This window comes from Pleurodeles waltl, chromosome 9, assembly GCF_031143425.1.
Source record: "Pleurodeles waltl isolate 20211129_DDA chromosome 9, aPleWal1.hap1.20221129, whole genome shotgun sequence".
Taxonomy (NCBI): domain Eukaryota; kingdom Metazoa; phylum Chordata; class Amphibia; order Caudata; family Salamandridae; genus Pleurodeles; species Pleurodeles waltl.
Window position 1 is genome coordinate 327032046 of NC_090448.1, and position 13363 is coordinate 327045408.

The following is a 13363-nucleotide window of genomic DNA, read 5'->3' on the forward strand; positions in this document are numbered from 1 at the left end:
TCCCTTCCCACAGGATGTCACTATTCTGCAAGTTGGTATTGTTCCTTACGCATGCCATATGAATATTTGAAGCTAATGACTTATGTTGCAGTGTTCATAATGCTTACGTGGCAGTAATTCAATGTATTGGTGATTCTGAAACGTTCATCTCTTCCTCGTAGGGCTAGATTCCAGCAAACAAGAGTGATGTGAACGGACTTGGCTGTGTCACATGAAGAAAGAGGAAGGAGGGAGATTCCTGGGGCCTATGATTAGGCTACAGCTGAGCCGTGATTGGACATTATTCTTTGTTTTTACTTCCCAAGCATTCATGGTAATTTTTTTTCTTTTCTTTTTTTTTTTACTGTGGATTGTTTAACCTAATGGCTGCTGGATGCATTAAAGTGAGGAACCTTGAAGCCTAATCCTCACCTCTGTGTCTCTAATAGAACGGAAACTTTGTTACGATAGCTAGGACATTTTTCATGAAGCATCTATGGGCTCCAGTTCTCGTAGCGCCTCTGCCGCGACACCACTTTACGTCACAATAATCCAGTGGTGCAAGTTGTGGATGCACACTGGAGGAGGGTTTGGGTCATCAATTATTTTGCTAATGAACGACAATCACAATGCCTCACTGGGTCATTTAACTGATCAACAAGGACAACAATCTTGCCGGTCCTCTGGACCACCCACTTTCCTCCAAGATGTACTCTACTGCACACATACCTTGGTTTTGGAGGCAGACATTCTTGCTCTGCTGAACAAAAAGGACATGTGGAGAAAGGCATGAGATATTCAACTTTTTTTTTTTTTCTCTTAGGTGTTCAGACTAACTGAGATCCGAGCCTCAGTCTCTTCAATCTGTTAATTCGGCATGATAGGTTAAAAGTGACATACGTATTCAAGAATACTGTGAAAGCTATCTTAGCAGGAATAACAGTCAAACCGATGGATTACAGTTTTGAGAAGAATTTCCCAACAAACTAAAAACATCCTATCTCAAACCAATTTTTAAGTGAGGATTACACCTCAATGACCCAACAAAGTACCAACTGCTATGAAAATGGACCATTCACAGGCAACCCATTGAAACATAAGCTTCCAATGATTTTTTGATGACAAAAAAAAACATCTCTCGGACTAATAGACAGGCTTCAGAACAGGCAGAGACATGGAATCAGTACTGATTGCTATCAGGGACAACTTTAACATCAGAGATTCTGACAGACTTTCTGCACTTACTACTGGATCCCTCATTGGATTATGATCATGTAAAGAACTGACTCATATAAAAAACAAAAATGCACTGAAATGGATCAAGTCATACCACAACAAAATAACAATTCTTATTGCTACCTCCATTCACACAAATTATAGGTTTCCCACAGAACAACCATTACACTCCTTTTCAAGATATACCAGACCCCACTATCTATGCTAATCAACTGCTTAAAAGTAACTTGTTACAACTAAGCCAATGGCTTACTAAAAATGAAACGACCTGTAAGACATTGGGATGTCTAGACTTACAGAATACATGCAGGGAGCTGACAGGTGGACGTTACAAAATCATCTGAAACTAAACCCTTCTAAAATGGAAATGTTAACCTGCGTATTATGAAAAAACTGACTTCAATGGCATGCGCTTAATACTACCCTGTAGTAACGTAAAATCAATTATGGTTTAATGGCAGATAAAGTCTGTAACTTATTAACCCTCCTTGCCGATGTAATGGCAACTAATAAAGTAACTTTCCCCTAAAGATGCTGTAGTGTAGCCATAAGAATAGCCTTGAAAGAAGGAGTTATGAGTTTACAGAGCCAGATTCAACTCCCACAGGGAAGGGGCTCTTTTCTCTTTTAAATGGAAGTCAAGTCTTTTCAGTCCTTCCTTTGATTACTACGATTGCTAAGGACCTTTGGTTTTGACCTTTATGATAAGCTGTTATGGCAGCGAGAAGCACTTTAATCAAAGAAAATTGAAGTTTAGGATATGCCAAGTTCAATAAGTAAGGGAGGATTAGGTTTTCTTGGCAGGTTGTTTTTTTGTCAAGGCACCAAATTCCAAATCTTTTCTACTTGAATGAATAAGAGCTCCTGGGTATTTGGTCTGTTTCCTTAGGAATTCTCAAAAAGTCTAGTGATGAATGTAGGTGTCCATACTGTACGACCTCAGAAGTCATGATGCCAAATTCAAATATTGCACATTGGCAGTTTGAGCGATGGGTAAAGTACCAGTGGAAATAACTGTAGGAGCGTGGCTCAGTTTATGGTGTACAGCTATAGTGTGGCACCCAATACTGAGTCCAGGCAATTCTTAATGATAGTGAATAGGTGACCAGATAGCAAAAGCTCTCTGGGGTAGCTAAGGCGATTGGTCAAAGCTTATCCAGGAGGAATGTAAAGCATGTGCAATACCCCAGTAGGTAGACCGTAACTCACACACAAGAAAGAACCACACAAGTTTTGCGAAAATAAAGGTTTCTTTATTACAGCACTAACTACTAGACTAGCACTGATATATCTCCCTTTGGGGATACAGACACAGAATAACAAGCAGAAATAGCATAAAATATACAGGGCCCCCCGGGGGGGAGGGTGCAGGGGGGCAAACCACATACTAAGTAAGTGGAATATGAAATAGTGAACCCAACCAAGGTAAGTGTGGTAGTTAAAAGGTAGATGACAACACCAGAGGTAAGTAAGTTAAGTGTCCACAGTGAAAAGGTGTGGGTGGCTATCTACCAAGTCACCCCATAGACTAACACAGGGAAGTAATTGATGGAGTTCGTGTGCTTCAGGACCCTTCTCAGAGGACCCCGAGGAAACCAACAGACAAAAGGAAGGTTGAAGAGAGCCCCCACCCAAGGATACCCAGAAGCCAGGTGTACATACACCAGCGGACCCGGATGCACAGACTAGTAGGAATTCTCACTGAAGTCAGTAAAAGCCTTGGATTCTCCAGCTGCTGTTGCAACTCGTGGACCAGGCCAGTGGAACCCAGAGATGGATTCAGGATGTGAAGGATCTGAAGAGGAAGGGGACAGAGTCCAGCACACTTGGATGTGCCCAAGTGGTGCAGGTGGCAATGCCCACCATCCTGAAGATAAAGTTTCTGCAAGTCGGTGGAGGAAGAAGTCTAGCTGCGGGGTCCAGGAGCTGCAGAAGATCCCAGGAGTCGCCTACGAGCTGTCCCTCGACAGTCGCCGGAGTGCAGGAGGGTCAGTGACCAGCCAGGTCACCAAAAAGCACTGGCAAATGCAAGCAGGAGTTGAAGATGCATTGGCAAAGTTTTGGGGACCAGCAAGGTCCAGGAGACTCTTCACTTAAGGGCGAGTCAGGGCTGGCCCTCAGCACACAGAAAGGCCAGCAGAAGTGACCCAAAGGCGATGGGCACGGAGTCACACGGAGGACTCAGCAGCACAGCAAAACAGAAGTCCCACGAGTAGCAGGACAGGGATTGATCTTTGATTGCAGAGTGCTGGATACTGGGGCTTCTTGGCACCTGAATATCTCCTGGAGAAAGAGTCAACAAGCCTTGGCAATTGTAACAGTCGCAGTGCCCAGGTGTTCCAGTCCAATGACAGGAGCAGGAGCCCACAGTCTCCTAAGATGGTCAGAAGACAAGCAGGACCCAGAGGCGGCCACAGACCCACCACCTGTGATGCAGAGCCTTTCGATGTCCGTGGGACAGCGAACCGCTAGCCGTTCGACGTCTTGAGGTGCCTGCAGATGCAGGAGAGGGACTCCTTCACTCTAAGGTTGATTCCTTAGTGCTTCAAGGTGTAAACAGAGTCCCTGTGACCCTGGAGAATGCGCAGCCTTGGAATGCCTCAGAATTTTTACAGGAACCGGAGAAACAATGTTGCAATGGGAGCCTTCCCACCAGAAGCAGACATGTTTCGGTTACACAGCATACCAGCTGCTGTTTCAGAGGCCAGGAGCAAAAGATGTCTTGTAGAGTTCCCTGTAGTCTTCCTCGACGCATCCAAGAACCCACCCTCAGTGGAGCCCTTAAGTAACTGTAAAAGGGGGTTGGTCACTCTGAGGTGACACACCTATCAGAGGGGTCAGGGACATCATCTACCTGGCCTAACCAGTCAGATGCTCCAAAGGACCTCTGCCCATCTTGTTTCTAAAATGGCAGAATCAACTGGCCACCTGGCAGAGCTCTGTGCACCTCACTAGGGGAGGAGCTGGACAGGTGGTCCCCTGCTCTTTGTGCAGTTTCGCACCAGAGCGGGAACCAGGGGTTCCTGAACTGGTGCAAACCGGATTATGCCAGGAGGGCAACAAGAGTGCCCTTCAAAGCAGTCTGGTGGCGCTCAGAGGCCACCTCACCTCAGCCCTTAGACACTTAATACACGGAGGGAGGTGATCATATAGGCCTTGCAGGAAATCCTTTGCTCTGCCGTCCTGTGGCTGAGCCAGGCTCACCAGCAGGAGGGCACTACAGTGTATGAAGGTGGCAGCAGCGCAAGCTGGCAGCCAGACCCCATAAGGCTGCATAGGCAGAACTGGAGGATCATTAAAGAAACCACCAGAGTACCAGGCATCATGCAGCTAGCACTGGAATCACTGTAGTTACATGATTCCAACATGTTTGTTACCAAACATGCCTAGGGTCGCAGAAGCCATAATATAGTTGGACCATTCGTGTTGACCAGTTTTCAGTAAATTCCTTATGATGGCTTCCCTACACTTACAAAGCCCAGGGAATAGAGTCTGGGGTTTGTAGGGGTACCCTGCTCATGCAAGGGTACCCTCACACTAAGGGACGTGCATCCTACCCATGGGCTTAAGGACCTACCAGAGGGGTGACTTACAGTGTCTAAGTTCAGTGACCAGGATGTAAGGCAAGCCTTATATTGGTGGTGAAAGGGTGCATGCACCACTTCACCCAGGCTGAAATGTCAGGCATGCAGACTTTGTTTGCATGGGCTCTTGTGGGTGGCACAATACATGCTGGAACCCATGTGGGATCCCTGGTGTACCAATGCCCTAGGTACCTAAGTACCATATACTCGGTACTTACATGAGTGCACCAGTATGTCAATTGTGGGTGTAAAAAGTTACCAGGCAACCCAAATTTAGAGGAGAGAGCACAGCCACTGGGGTCCTGATTAACAGGAACTCAGTGAACTAAAGTCTTACCCCACTGACATCAGGCAAAAAGCGGAGGTAACTATGCTAGAAAGATGGTATTTTCCTACCATCACCACTGCCTCGCCTCAGCCACTCCCGAGCTCTCAGGAACATGGTCGAGATGAACCATTTGAACTTGATTATGACAGTATCAGTGGTATTGACAGAAAAGCATACAGAAATGTGTTTAGACCAAGTCATAAGAACATTTCTCACTGACTGTTGGTCCTACATTCTGGATCCATAGTTGGGCCATTTTGCTTATTGGTAAATAGGTCTGTTTGTGGAGAATCCCACTCTCGAAAGACTGAATTTAGTATGCTATCAAGCTCCCACTCATGATTTCCGTAGAAACATCTGCTGAGCCGGTCTGCCGGTTGGTTCTGCAGGCCTGGCAGGTAAACAGCTTGAAATGACAAACTGCTTGCTAGTAACCAATGTCAAATGGCTTGGGGTGGTGTTCTCAGTCTGTATTAGAATTGTGATCGTGGCTGAAGCTGGGAAGGAAGCTCCAAGAGACCGGTGAACTGCCTTTAGCTCAAGGATGTAGATGTCGCAAGGCTGTTGTTTGGGAGGCCATGACCCTGAATTGTAAGATCGCTGAGATGTGCTCCTTGTTCGGTGAAGGACGTGTCAGTTACAATGGCCTGAGTAGGAAGGCCCTGATGAAAGGAGACTAGTGTAGATTGTGTTTGTTCAACACCCCCAAAAGGGACAGTCAAGCTTGCAGAGTTACGTGTGTAGTGGTCTCACATGGAGATGAACACTGGGAACTAAAAAAAAATGCAAGAGGCCAAAGATCCTAGAGAGAGATCTGTGAAATGGTACACACTCTGGCCACCAAAGGAATCACCTCTCCTGTGATGGCGTTGAGAGATGTTCCAACGTAATCCAAGATTTGAACTGAAGTGGTAGATTTGTCACAAACACCTAGTCTGGCTGATAATGTGACAGTGAAGCCGAAATCATTCTGTGCTTGACATGCATTATGAGGTTTCATCAGACAATCTTTTGAGTAAGGGTAAAGAAACCTTTTTTGGGGAGGAAGCCTACAGCTACTGCCATGCATTTGAAAAATGTTTTTGTTGCCGGTTTGAGCCAAATGGTATTCCTTGTTTTGCAAAAGTTTTGTCAACACGGACGTGGAGACATTTCCTGTGTTTTGTATCTCTACTGTGAAACCCGAAGAGTCACAGAGCACATCCAGTTTCCTTTCAAGAGTTGTGGATACATTTAATTTAATGGAAGCATCCTGAAGTTCACCTTTGTTGGCTTGAAGATGGGTGTGAATTCCTTCTTTAGGCCTTTCCTGGAAAACAAAAATATACCTTGAATAAATACATTTCCCTCTTTGTTACAGAGGGATGGGGTCTATTTCTTGTTTTTGAAGTAGAGATGTTATTTTTTCCCAAAGATGAAGCAGCAGATGATGTGATGCTTGTTTCGATGGAATTGTGGACAGACACTCGAATAGTATGTAGTAGCCTCTCTCAATAATTTGTAAGACCCATTTGTCAGTCGTAATGAGTTTTAACTCTTCCATGTATTTTGACACACTTCCTCTCTGGCGAACACAGATGATGGAGTATTCTGCTCAATATATGACCATGATTTCCCTGGAGGAGAACCCATAAAAGACTGCTGTGGCTGTTGGGTGCCACGAATAGGTCTTTGTGAGCAATAAAATCACTCCTTTTTTCTAGCCCCATAACTAAGGATTCAGGATTCCTTTTTCACTCTTTTCATCTCTTAGTCAGCATGGGCATAAAAAACATACAGGCCCTGAGAAAAGTGAGTTCTTTATTTTTAAATTGTGCATCTGGCTTTAGAGATGTTAGACAAAGCCATTACACTGGTAATTCAATTGCATGACAGAAGGTTGTTGCTACTGGTTCAGCAGTATTGATGGCTATGCTTATAACATGATTGGAAACAACTGGCCCCTAATTGGAAACTTTGGGGAAAGTGGGGAAAGTCTTGTCTTCTGCCTCTTGGCAAGTCATCTGGAAAAAATGAGCAGGGGTTCCCACAGTGCTCTGTCACACCTGCAAAGCAGAGCAGAGTCGCTAGCCAATTTGAGGGCTATGGCTGCCAATCTGCAGATTTCTCTACCCACAGCATCCATCTTTTAGCTTTCTCTTTCTGATGGCACTGATGTCTCATATGTCGACAGATGCTTCTTGTGCACTGAAGAGACTATGACCAAATCCGGTTTGCGTTCTTGGAAAAGAAATGCAAGATTGTGTTGAGCGGACCTGTATTTCTTGAGGAAATGCGGAGAGGCCGATTTTAAGGTGGCCTGTGTGAAAAAATTGAAATCCGCGAGCTTATAAAGCCTGGGACTAGTGCTAAAATTGGTTTTGGTGAAACTCTGGGTTCATATATCTCCATTAGTACCAATAAAGAGTGAGGGGTCTCTCTCTGTATATGGAAGCTTTGCTGCACCTCTCACAAGTACATCCTGGAATGATAGAATGTCATTCACTGAGGATAATCTTGGGGGAGAAGATGACGATTGTGATGCGTATAGAAGTGTTTGCAGGATGGCCTCTTGATGTGATTCAAGAGGTGGAAAGTCTTTTCCTCTGATTACATCAGTCTGGAGTATGTGATGGAAGAGGTGTTGTGGGTTTTGACAGCCTTGGTACCCTTGTAACGTCCAGTGGCATAGCTGGTGCCAGCGGAGTGATGGTAGTGTGAAACCAAATTGTTAGGAAGAGCTGGTAGAGTAAGTTGCTGTAAAGGCACTTGTAATGGGTCCTCTGCAGAAATGACATAATGGTCTTTGTGGTAATTCAAGTTCGTTTACAGCAGTGGTTCTTAACTTTTTGACTTCTGTGGACCCCCACTTAAATCATTAGTGGAATCCGGGGACCCCCACTGAATATTTATTGGAATCCAGAGACCCCTGCTGAATAATTATTGGAATCCAGAGAAAGTCATAACTGGAAGCCAGGGCCTCCAACCAAAGCAATTTAGATTTAAATTAAAAAAAAAAACATACATTACTGATGAAATATTGTATTCAATTACCAAACTTTTTTTTTTTTTTTTAAACTTTGATTAAGTGAAACCATTACCCTTAGTATATTCTGTTTGATGCACTTGCACTGTCCCACAGATCTATCGGAGGAATCCAACTTAATTTTTAGCCCCCAATTCCACATCTCTTCACATTTCCAGAGTTTTTAAAAAATGTCAATTTTACATTTGTTCCTTTATATAAATACGCTTTATTACTCTGTTAATATTATCTAATCTTCTAAGTAGTCGTGGACCACTTGAGCAGGCTTCGTAGTGACTGTGGGTAGTCGTGGACCCACAGAGGTCCTGGACCACAGGTTAAGAACCACTGGTTTACAGGAATAACTGCATTAGTTTGTTATATAAAGGGTATGTATGGAACCTGGAGAGTGGCTTGACAATGAACTGATTGTAGACTCCAAAGTCATGGGCATTCTTGGAACCAAAATAAGTCCTCAATCTGTTGACACCATGGAGTGTGCTGAAGTTGTGTCAATGTTATGGAGTTGTTGCCGCCAAAAGTTGTGGAGTTGTAATTTTTCCGATCACCAGTGTGTTAATCTCCACTACAGGAACAGGTCTCAGTATTGGTGGACCTGGAAGCAAAGATGTGGTGATTGGTACCAGAGTTGTCAACGACAATATGGCTGGAACCATAGACCATCTTGATGGTGAATGCATCAGCACCAATAGCTTAAGACAACCATCTGTGCTCCCCAGGTGTATGGGAGTGCCTGGAGTGGAGGTTGTGATATTTCCAATGTTTCTATCCTTATACTACTCAGCAACAACTCTGCTTGTGTGCAGTTACAGCCACTTTACATTTTTAACTAATCACAAATCCAATGTTTTCTTATACAGATTCAACGGGAAACCCCAGTCTTTCAACCATGCACTAGATGGGTCCCCAGGAATTAAAACGTTGAACAGACCCAGCAGCCTCTGGGAAACAAAGCGCAGCATACATACTGAGTAAATATATACTCAACAAACCAAAGCCCATTAGGGCTTGGAAGGGGTGTGGAAAACGAACAAAGAATTGAACCGTTTAGTATTCACTATGTCTTGCTGTAGTTAAGTTCTCAACCCAATAACACCTCCTAACTCAAGCCTTGACCTTGTTGCCCTCGGAGATGACAGTGTCATGGGAGTGACTTGAATATCCAAAGAAAGTGCAACAGTGTCTGTGTTCCTTGGGCCCAAACTGTAAATGACAGAACCCACACCAAAGGTCCTGCCAGTAACCTCTGTCTGCCTAGGACAGAGAACATACTTCAAGGGTCCCTCAATTTTCAACTCAGGATACTGAGTTGAATCCTTGTAGATTAGGAAATGTGTTTTACAGTTACTTGCATTTTTAAAACATTCTACTGGATTAGCTTCAACTTGGGCTCAACAACCCTCCAGCCACTAAACCACAACTACATTTAACACAAGCAACAGAAACTCTTCAGCTCTCTAACTGTCCAATCAAAAACACAGCTCAATTCATCTCAGTCACCATCGAACAGCAAATATAATTTGACAATATAGGGGGCAAAGATGGGATGCAATTAGGAGAGTGATAACGAGACAAAAGTAAAAATGAGGGAATGGGTTTGAGAAGCGTAGGGAGGGAGAGAAGCCACTGTGGTGTTCCAGTGAAATGGAAACAGGTGGCTTAGAAGTGTCTGGCACTGTTACCGACCACTTCAATTAACAGTACCAAAGCTATATGTGTGTACTATCAATGGCATTGCTGACAAAATATTGCAACCCATAACTGTTTAAAATCACAAGTTATATTTAGGACTTATGATGGGAACTGGTTCCATAATGTTATTCAAAAAGGCCTCTCTTGCAGTCAAATAACCTAAAATAAGACAGCCAGGACCCCCTGATCCCTTTATGTCTCTAGACAGAAAAAAAATACAATATTGACAGTGCCATGTTAACATTCTTAATCACTGGGGTCAATTTAACGCTTCAGGAAACACTTACTTCTTTAATGACACGCAGTAGACTGCCAGCTGCTCCACAGCAGACTGGCCGATGCCCATATCTCGTACCATTTCCTCCACCTCTGTACGTTGGCCCTGTAGTAGTAACTCAAGGCTAAAAAGCAAAAATCAATCAGATTTGAATATAAATTGCCAAAGGAACAGGGTATTTATGCCAGGTCAACGTGTGCCAGCAGAGATGATGTAGGCAGAAGGTCTATTTGAAGTATGTTTTGAGTAACACTGGCCAGGTTCTCCTTGGTCAAATGTATTATTATATATTTTAAATATATCAGTCCACTGACTTGCATTGCAAAATGACTACCCATTACAACTGCCAAGAAACAGTCCCAGAGTTGTACAAGAAGAGAAAACCATCATGATCATTCTTATCCCGAAGGTTTTCTATCCCCTTAACCCAATTGTCACTCCCACAATCTCGAGAAGATGTATTAGTGTTCCAAACTTGAGCTTAGCCACTTGTCTACGTTCAAGTACAGTCATTCATTACTAGAACCCTGACTGTTTTAGTCTCTACTTTTTATGGCAACACAAAAAACTATTGATGATGTGAGTGGATATACCCAAGAGCAAAAGACAACGGTAGAATTTACACAAAACTTGTAATTGTTGACAAGCAGTAGCAATGAAGCGCTCCAAACCACACCTCTCCATTGTTTTCATTTTTCTTCTCAGCAAGCGGGCCTCCTCTTTCGCTGCCTTTGTTTCATTCTGCTGCTTCTCCAGAAATTTCATTTGTTTCTACAAAGAAAAACAGCAGAAACTGTGTATACAGTTAGGACTAATTAGAAATGCCAGCAAACCAGGGGCTTCTGAAGGGCTAGAAGACATACCAATCAGCAAGTAAATAGATTAGCCACATACCAAAAATATGATGTTCGATAAACCCTGCATGTTAATGCCCCAATGTACAAGCAAGGGTTCATGGTACAGGAAAATAATAAACAACTCAGTATTACAATTAATCAGTGTGGGACAAACTGAATTCAGGGGTGAGATTAACCACCACTTTCCACAGACAAAATATTTGCGGTCAATGTGGGGTTTGTCTCAATCCATTTGACATTTGTAGTCTGCTGTAGCTGTTGAACTGTTTCTCACTAATCACTATCTCAATGACATCAGGATGGCAGCTCAGCTAGCTTTCAGGCTGTCACCATAAGGTGTTTAAATATTTTACTACAAATGGGAACACTTGTACTGCTTTACTTCCTGCAACTACCAAATGTGCACAATGGCCTACATCCACTGTATGAAGACTTGTTCTACCAATTCAGAAAACAGTTTTCCCTACAGATGAGGAAAATAGATAGAAGCAGAAAATGACAGATCAGGCAGAGCAAGGTGCCCTTCCCTCCAGTTCACTGTACTGGATTGGTTAATCCGAATGTTTTTACCTTATTGAAACAAGTAAAAGAAGGCAACTCAGTCTGTTGTTACACCGACAAATCAATGTTTAGAAAAATGGTAAACTGTAGCAAGATGGGATACAGTATTGAGTTGTCAATGTTTTATTACCGAAAGACATGTTATTGTGTATGAGAATTTGAACTGAACATATAAAACTCTTTGCGAGATGGCAATCTCCCATTCGCTTTTTTCCCCACCTTGTGAAGTTAGATATGTTTTCATTAAATAACACCTAACTAACTTGTGGAGATATTGTAGATCAGATTAGTTTTGGGCTTTCGTGCACTTTTGCTCTTGCCATTCTGTTCCTGATCAGTTTTATTTAAAAGGTCTGCTCTTACCTCATGTACTTCATGGACTGGTAATTGACTGACCTAGGTCTCCCAATTAATTCCAGGATGTTTTGCACACCATCCTGGATGTTCTAAGAAACTGAAAATAAACATAACTGGAAGGAGTTTCCTGGTAAAACTGTGATAAAAAGCACTTGCATTTTCATGCAAATAAATTACCACCCTATATTTAACAGCTTATTTTTACCTTTTGTTCCCACATTCCCAGTTCCCCATTGAACATAGGATCAAATTCGATCCTGAATTAAGTTTTGTAATCTGCCAAAAGCTAAATTCTGAATACAGTGACAAACATGCATTGGTTTCTTTATCGTACAACCAATCCCACACGTTATCACTCATTTTAACTATAAAAATTGGAAAACTAGATGGTAACTGTCTTTTCAGTCCGCAGTTTTCCTTCTGCTAATTCCAACTGGGAATCAGTTTGTGATTAACTGTACTGTTCAGGCACCCCGTAAAAAGTGAATGGGTCTGATGTTTGTCGGGTTATTTGATATTTGTTGGATAACTATTTTTGGGATGTATTTGCTGTGAGAAGCACTAAATACGGTGAAACGCTACTGGCATGATGCCACTTGTATTGTGTGTGTTTTTTTTCTCCATTTAAATCGTGCATGAATCACTCTTGTGGATGATTGGGGGGGGGGGGGAGAGGGAGGGGGGAGGGCTGTCACAATGGATCCATATCCCTTCACAAACCTCCTATAGTACCCAGTCAAGCCAAGGAATGCCCTGACTTGAGTCTGGGTTTTTGGAGCTGCCCAGTCCAGAATAGTCTGGATCTTAGGCTGGAGTGGCTGAACTTGGCCTCCACCTACAAGGTGTCCCAAGTAAACCACAGTTCCCTGCCCTATCTGGCATTTGGATGCCTTGATAGAGAGGCCTGCAGATTGCAGAGCCTTCAAAACCTTCTTCAGGTGGACCAGGTGATCCTGCCAGTTGGAGCTAAAGACAGCAATATCGTCAAGATAAGCTGCACTGAAGGACTCCAAGCCAGCAAGGACTTGATTCACCAACCTTTGGAAGGTGGCAGGGGCATTCTTTAAACCAAAGGGCATAACAGTGAACTGATAATGCCCATCAGGTGTGGAGAATGCTGTCTTTTCTTTTGCTCCAGGGGCCATTTTGATTTGCCAGTACCCTGCTGTTAAGTCAAAGGTACTTAAGAATTTGGCAGCCCCTAATTTATCAATCAGCTCATCAGCTCTAGGAATGGGATGGGCATCTGTCTTGGTGACAGAGTTAAGTCCTCTGTAGTCCACACAAAACCTCATCTCTCTCTTTCCTTCTTTGGTGTGAGGTTTGGGGACTAAGACCACTGGGCTAGCCCAGGGGCTGTCAGAGTACTCAATTACTCCCAATTCCAGCATCTTGTGGACTTCCACCTTGATGCTTTCCTTAACTTGATCAGACTGTCGGAATATTTTGTTTTTTGACAGGCATGCT

The 13363-nt window shown here is 43.4% G+C and overlaps 1 protein-coding gene across 1 annotated transcript in view; it reads right to left on the reverse strand.

Moving 5' to 3' along the window:
* Window positions 1-13363, reverse strand: part of TRAIP (TRAF interacting protein) — a 222037-nt gene that overhangs the window by 114472 nt on the left and 94202 nt on the right. The window contains exons 6-7 of the mRNA XM_069206848.1: window positions 10798-10892; window positions 10132-10245 (exon numbers count right to left, since the gene is read on the reverse strand). Of these exons, the coding sequence (XP_069062949.1) occupies window positions 10132-10245; window positions 10798-10892 (209 nt within the window). The remainder of the gene's footprint in view (window positions 1-10131; window positions 10246-10797; window positions 10893-13363) is intronic.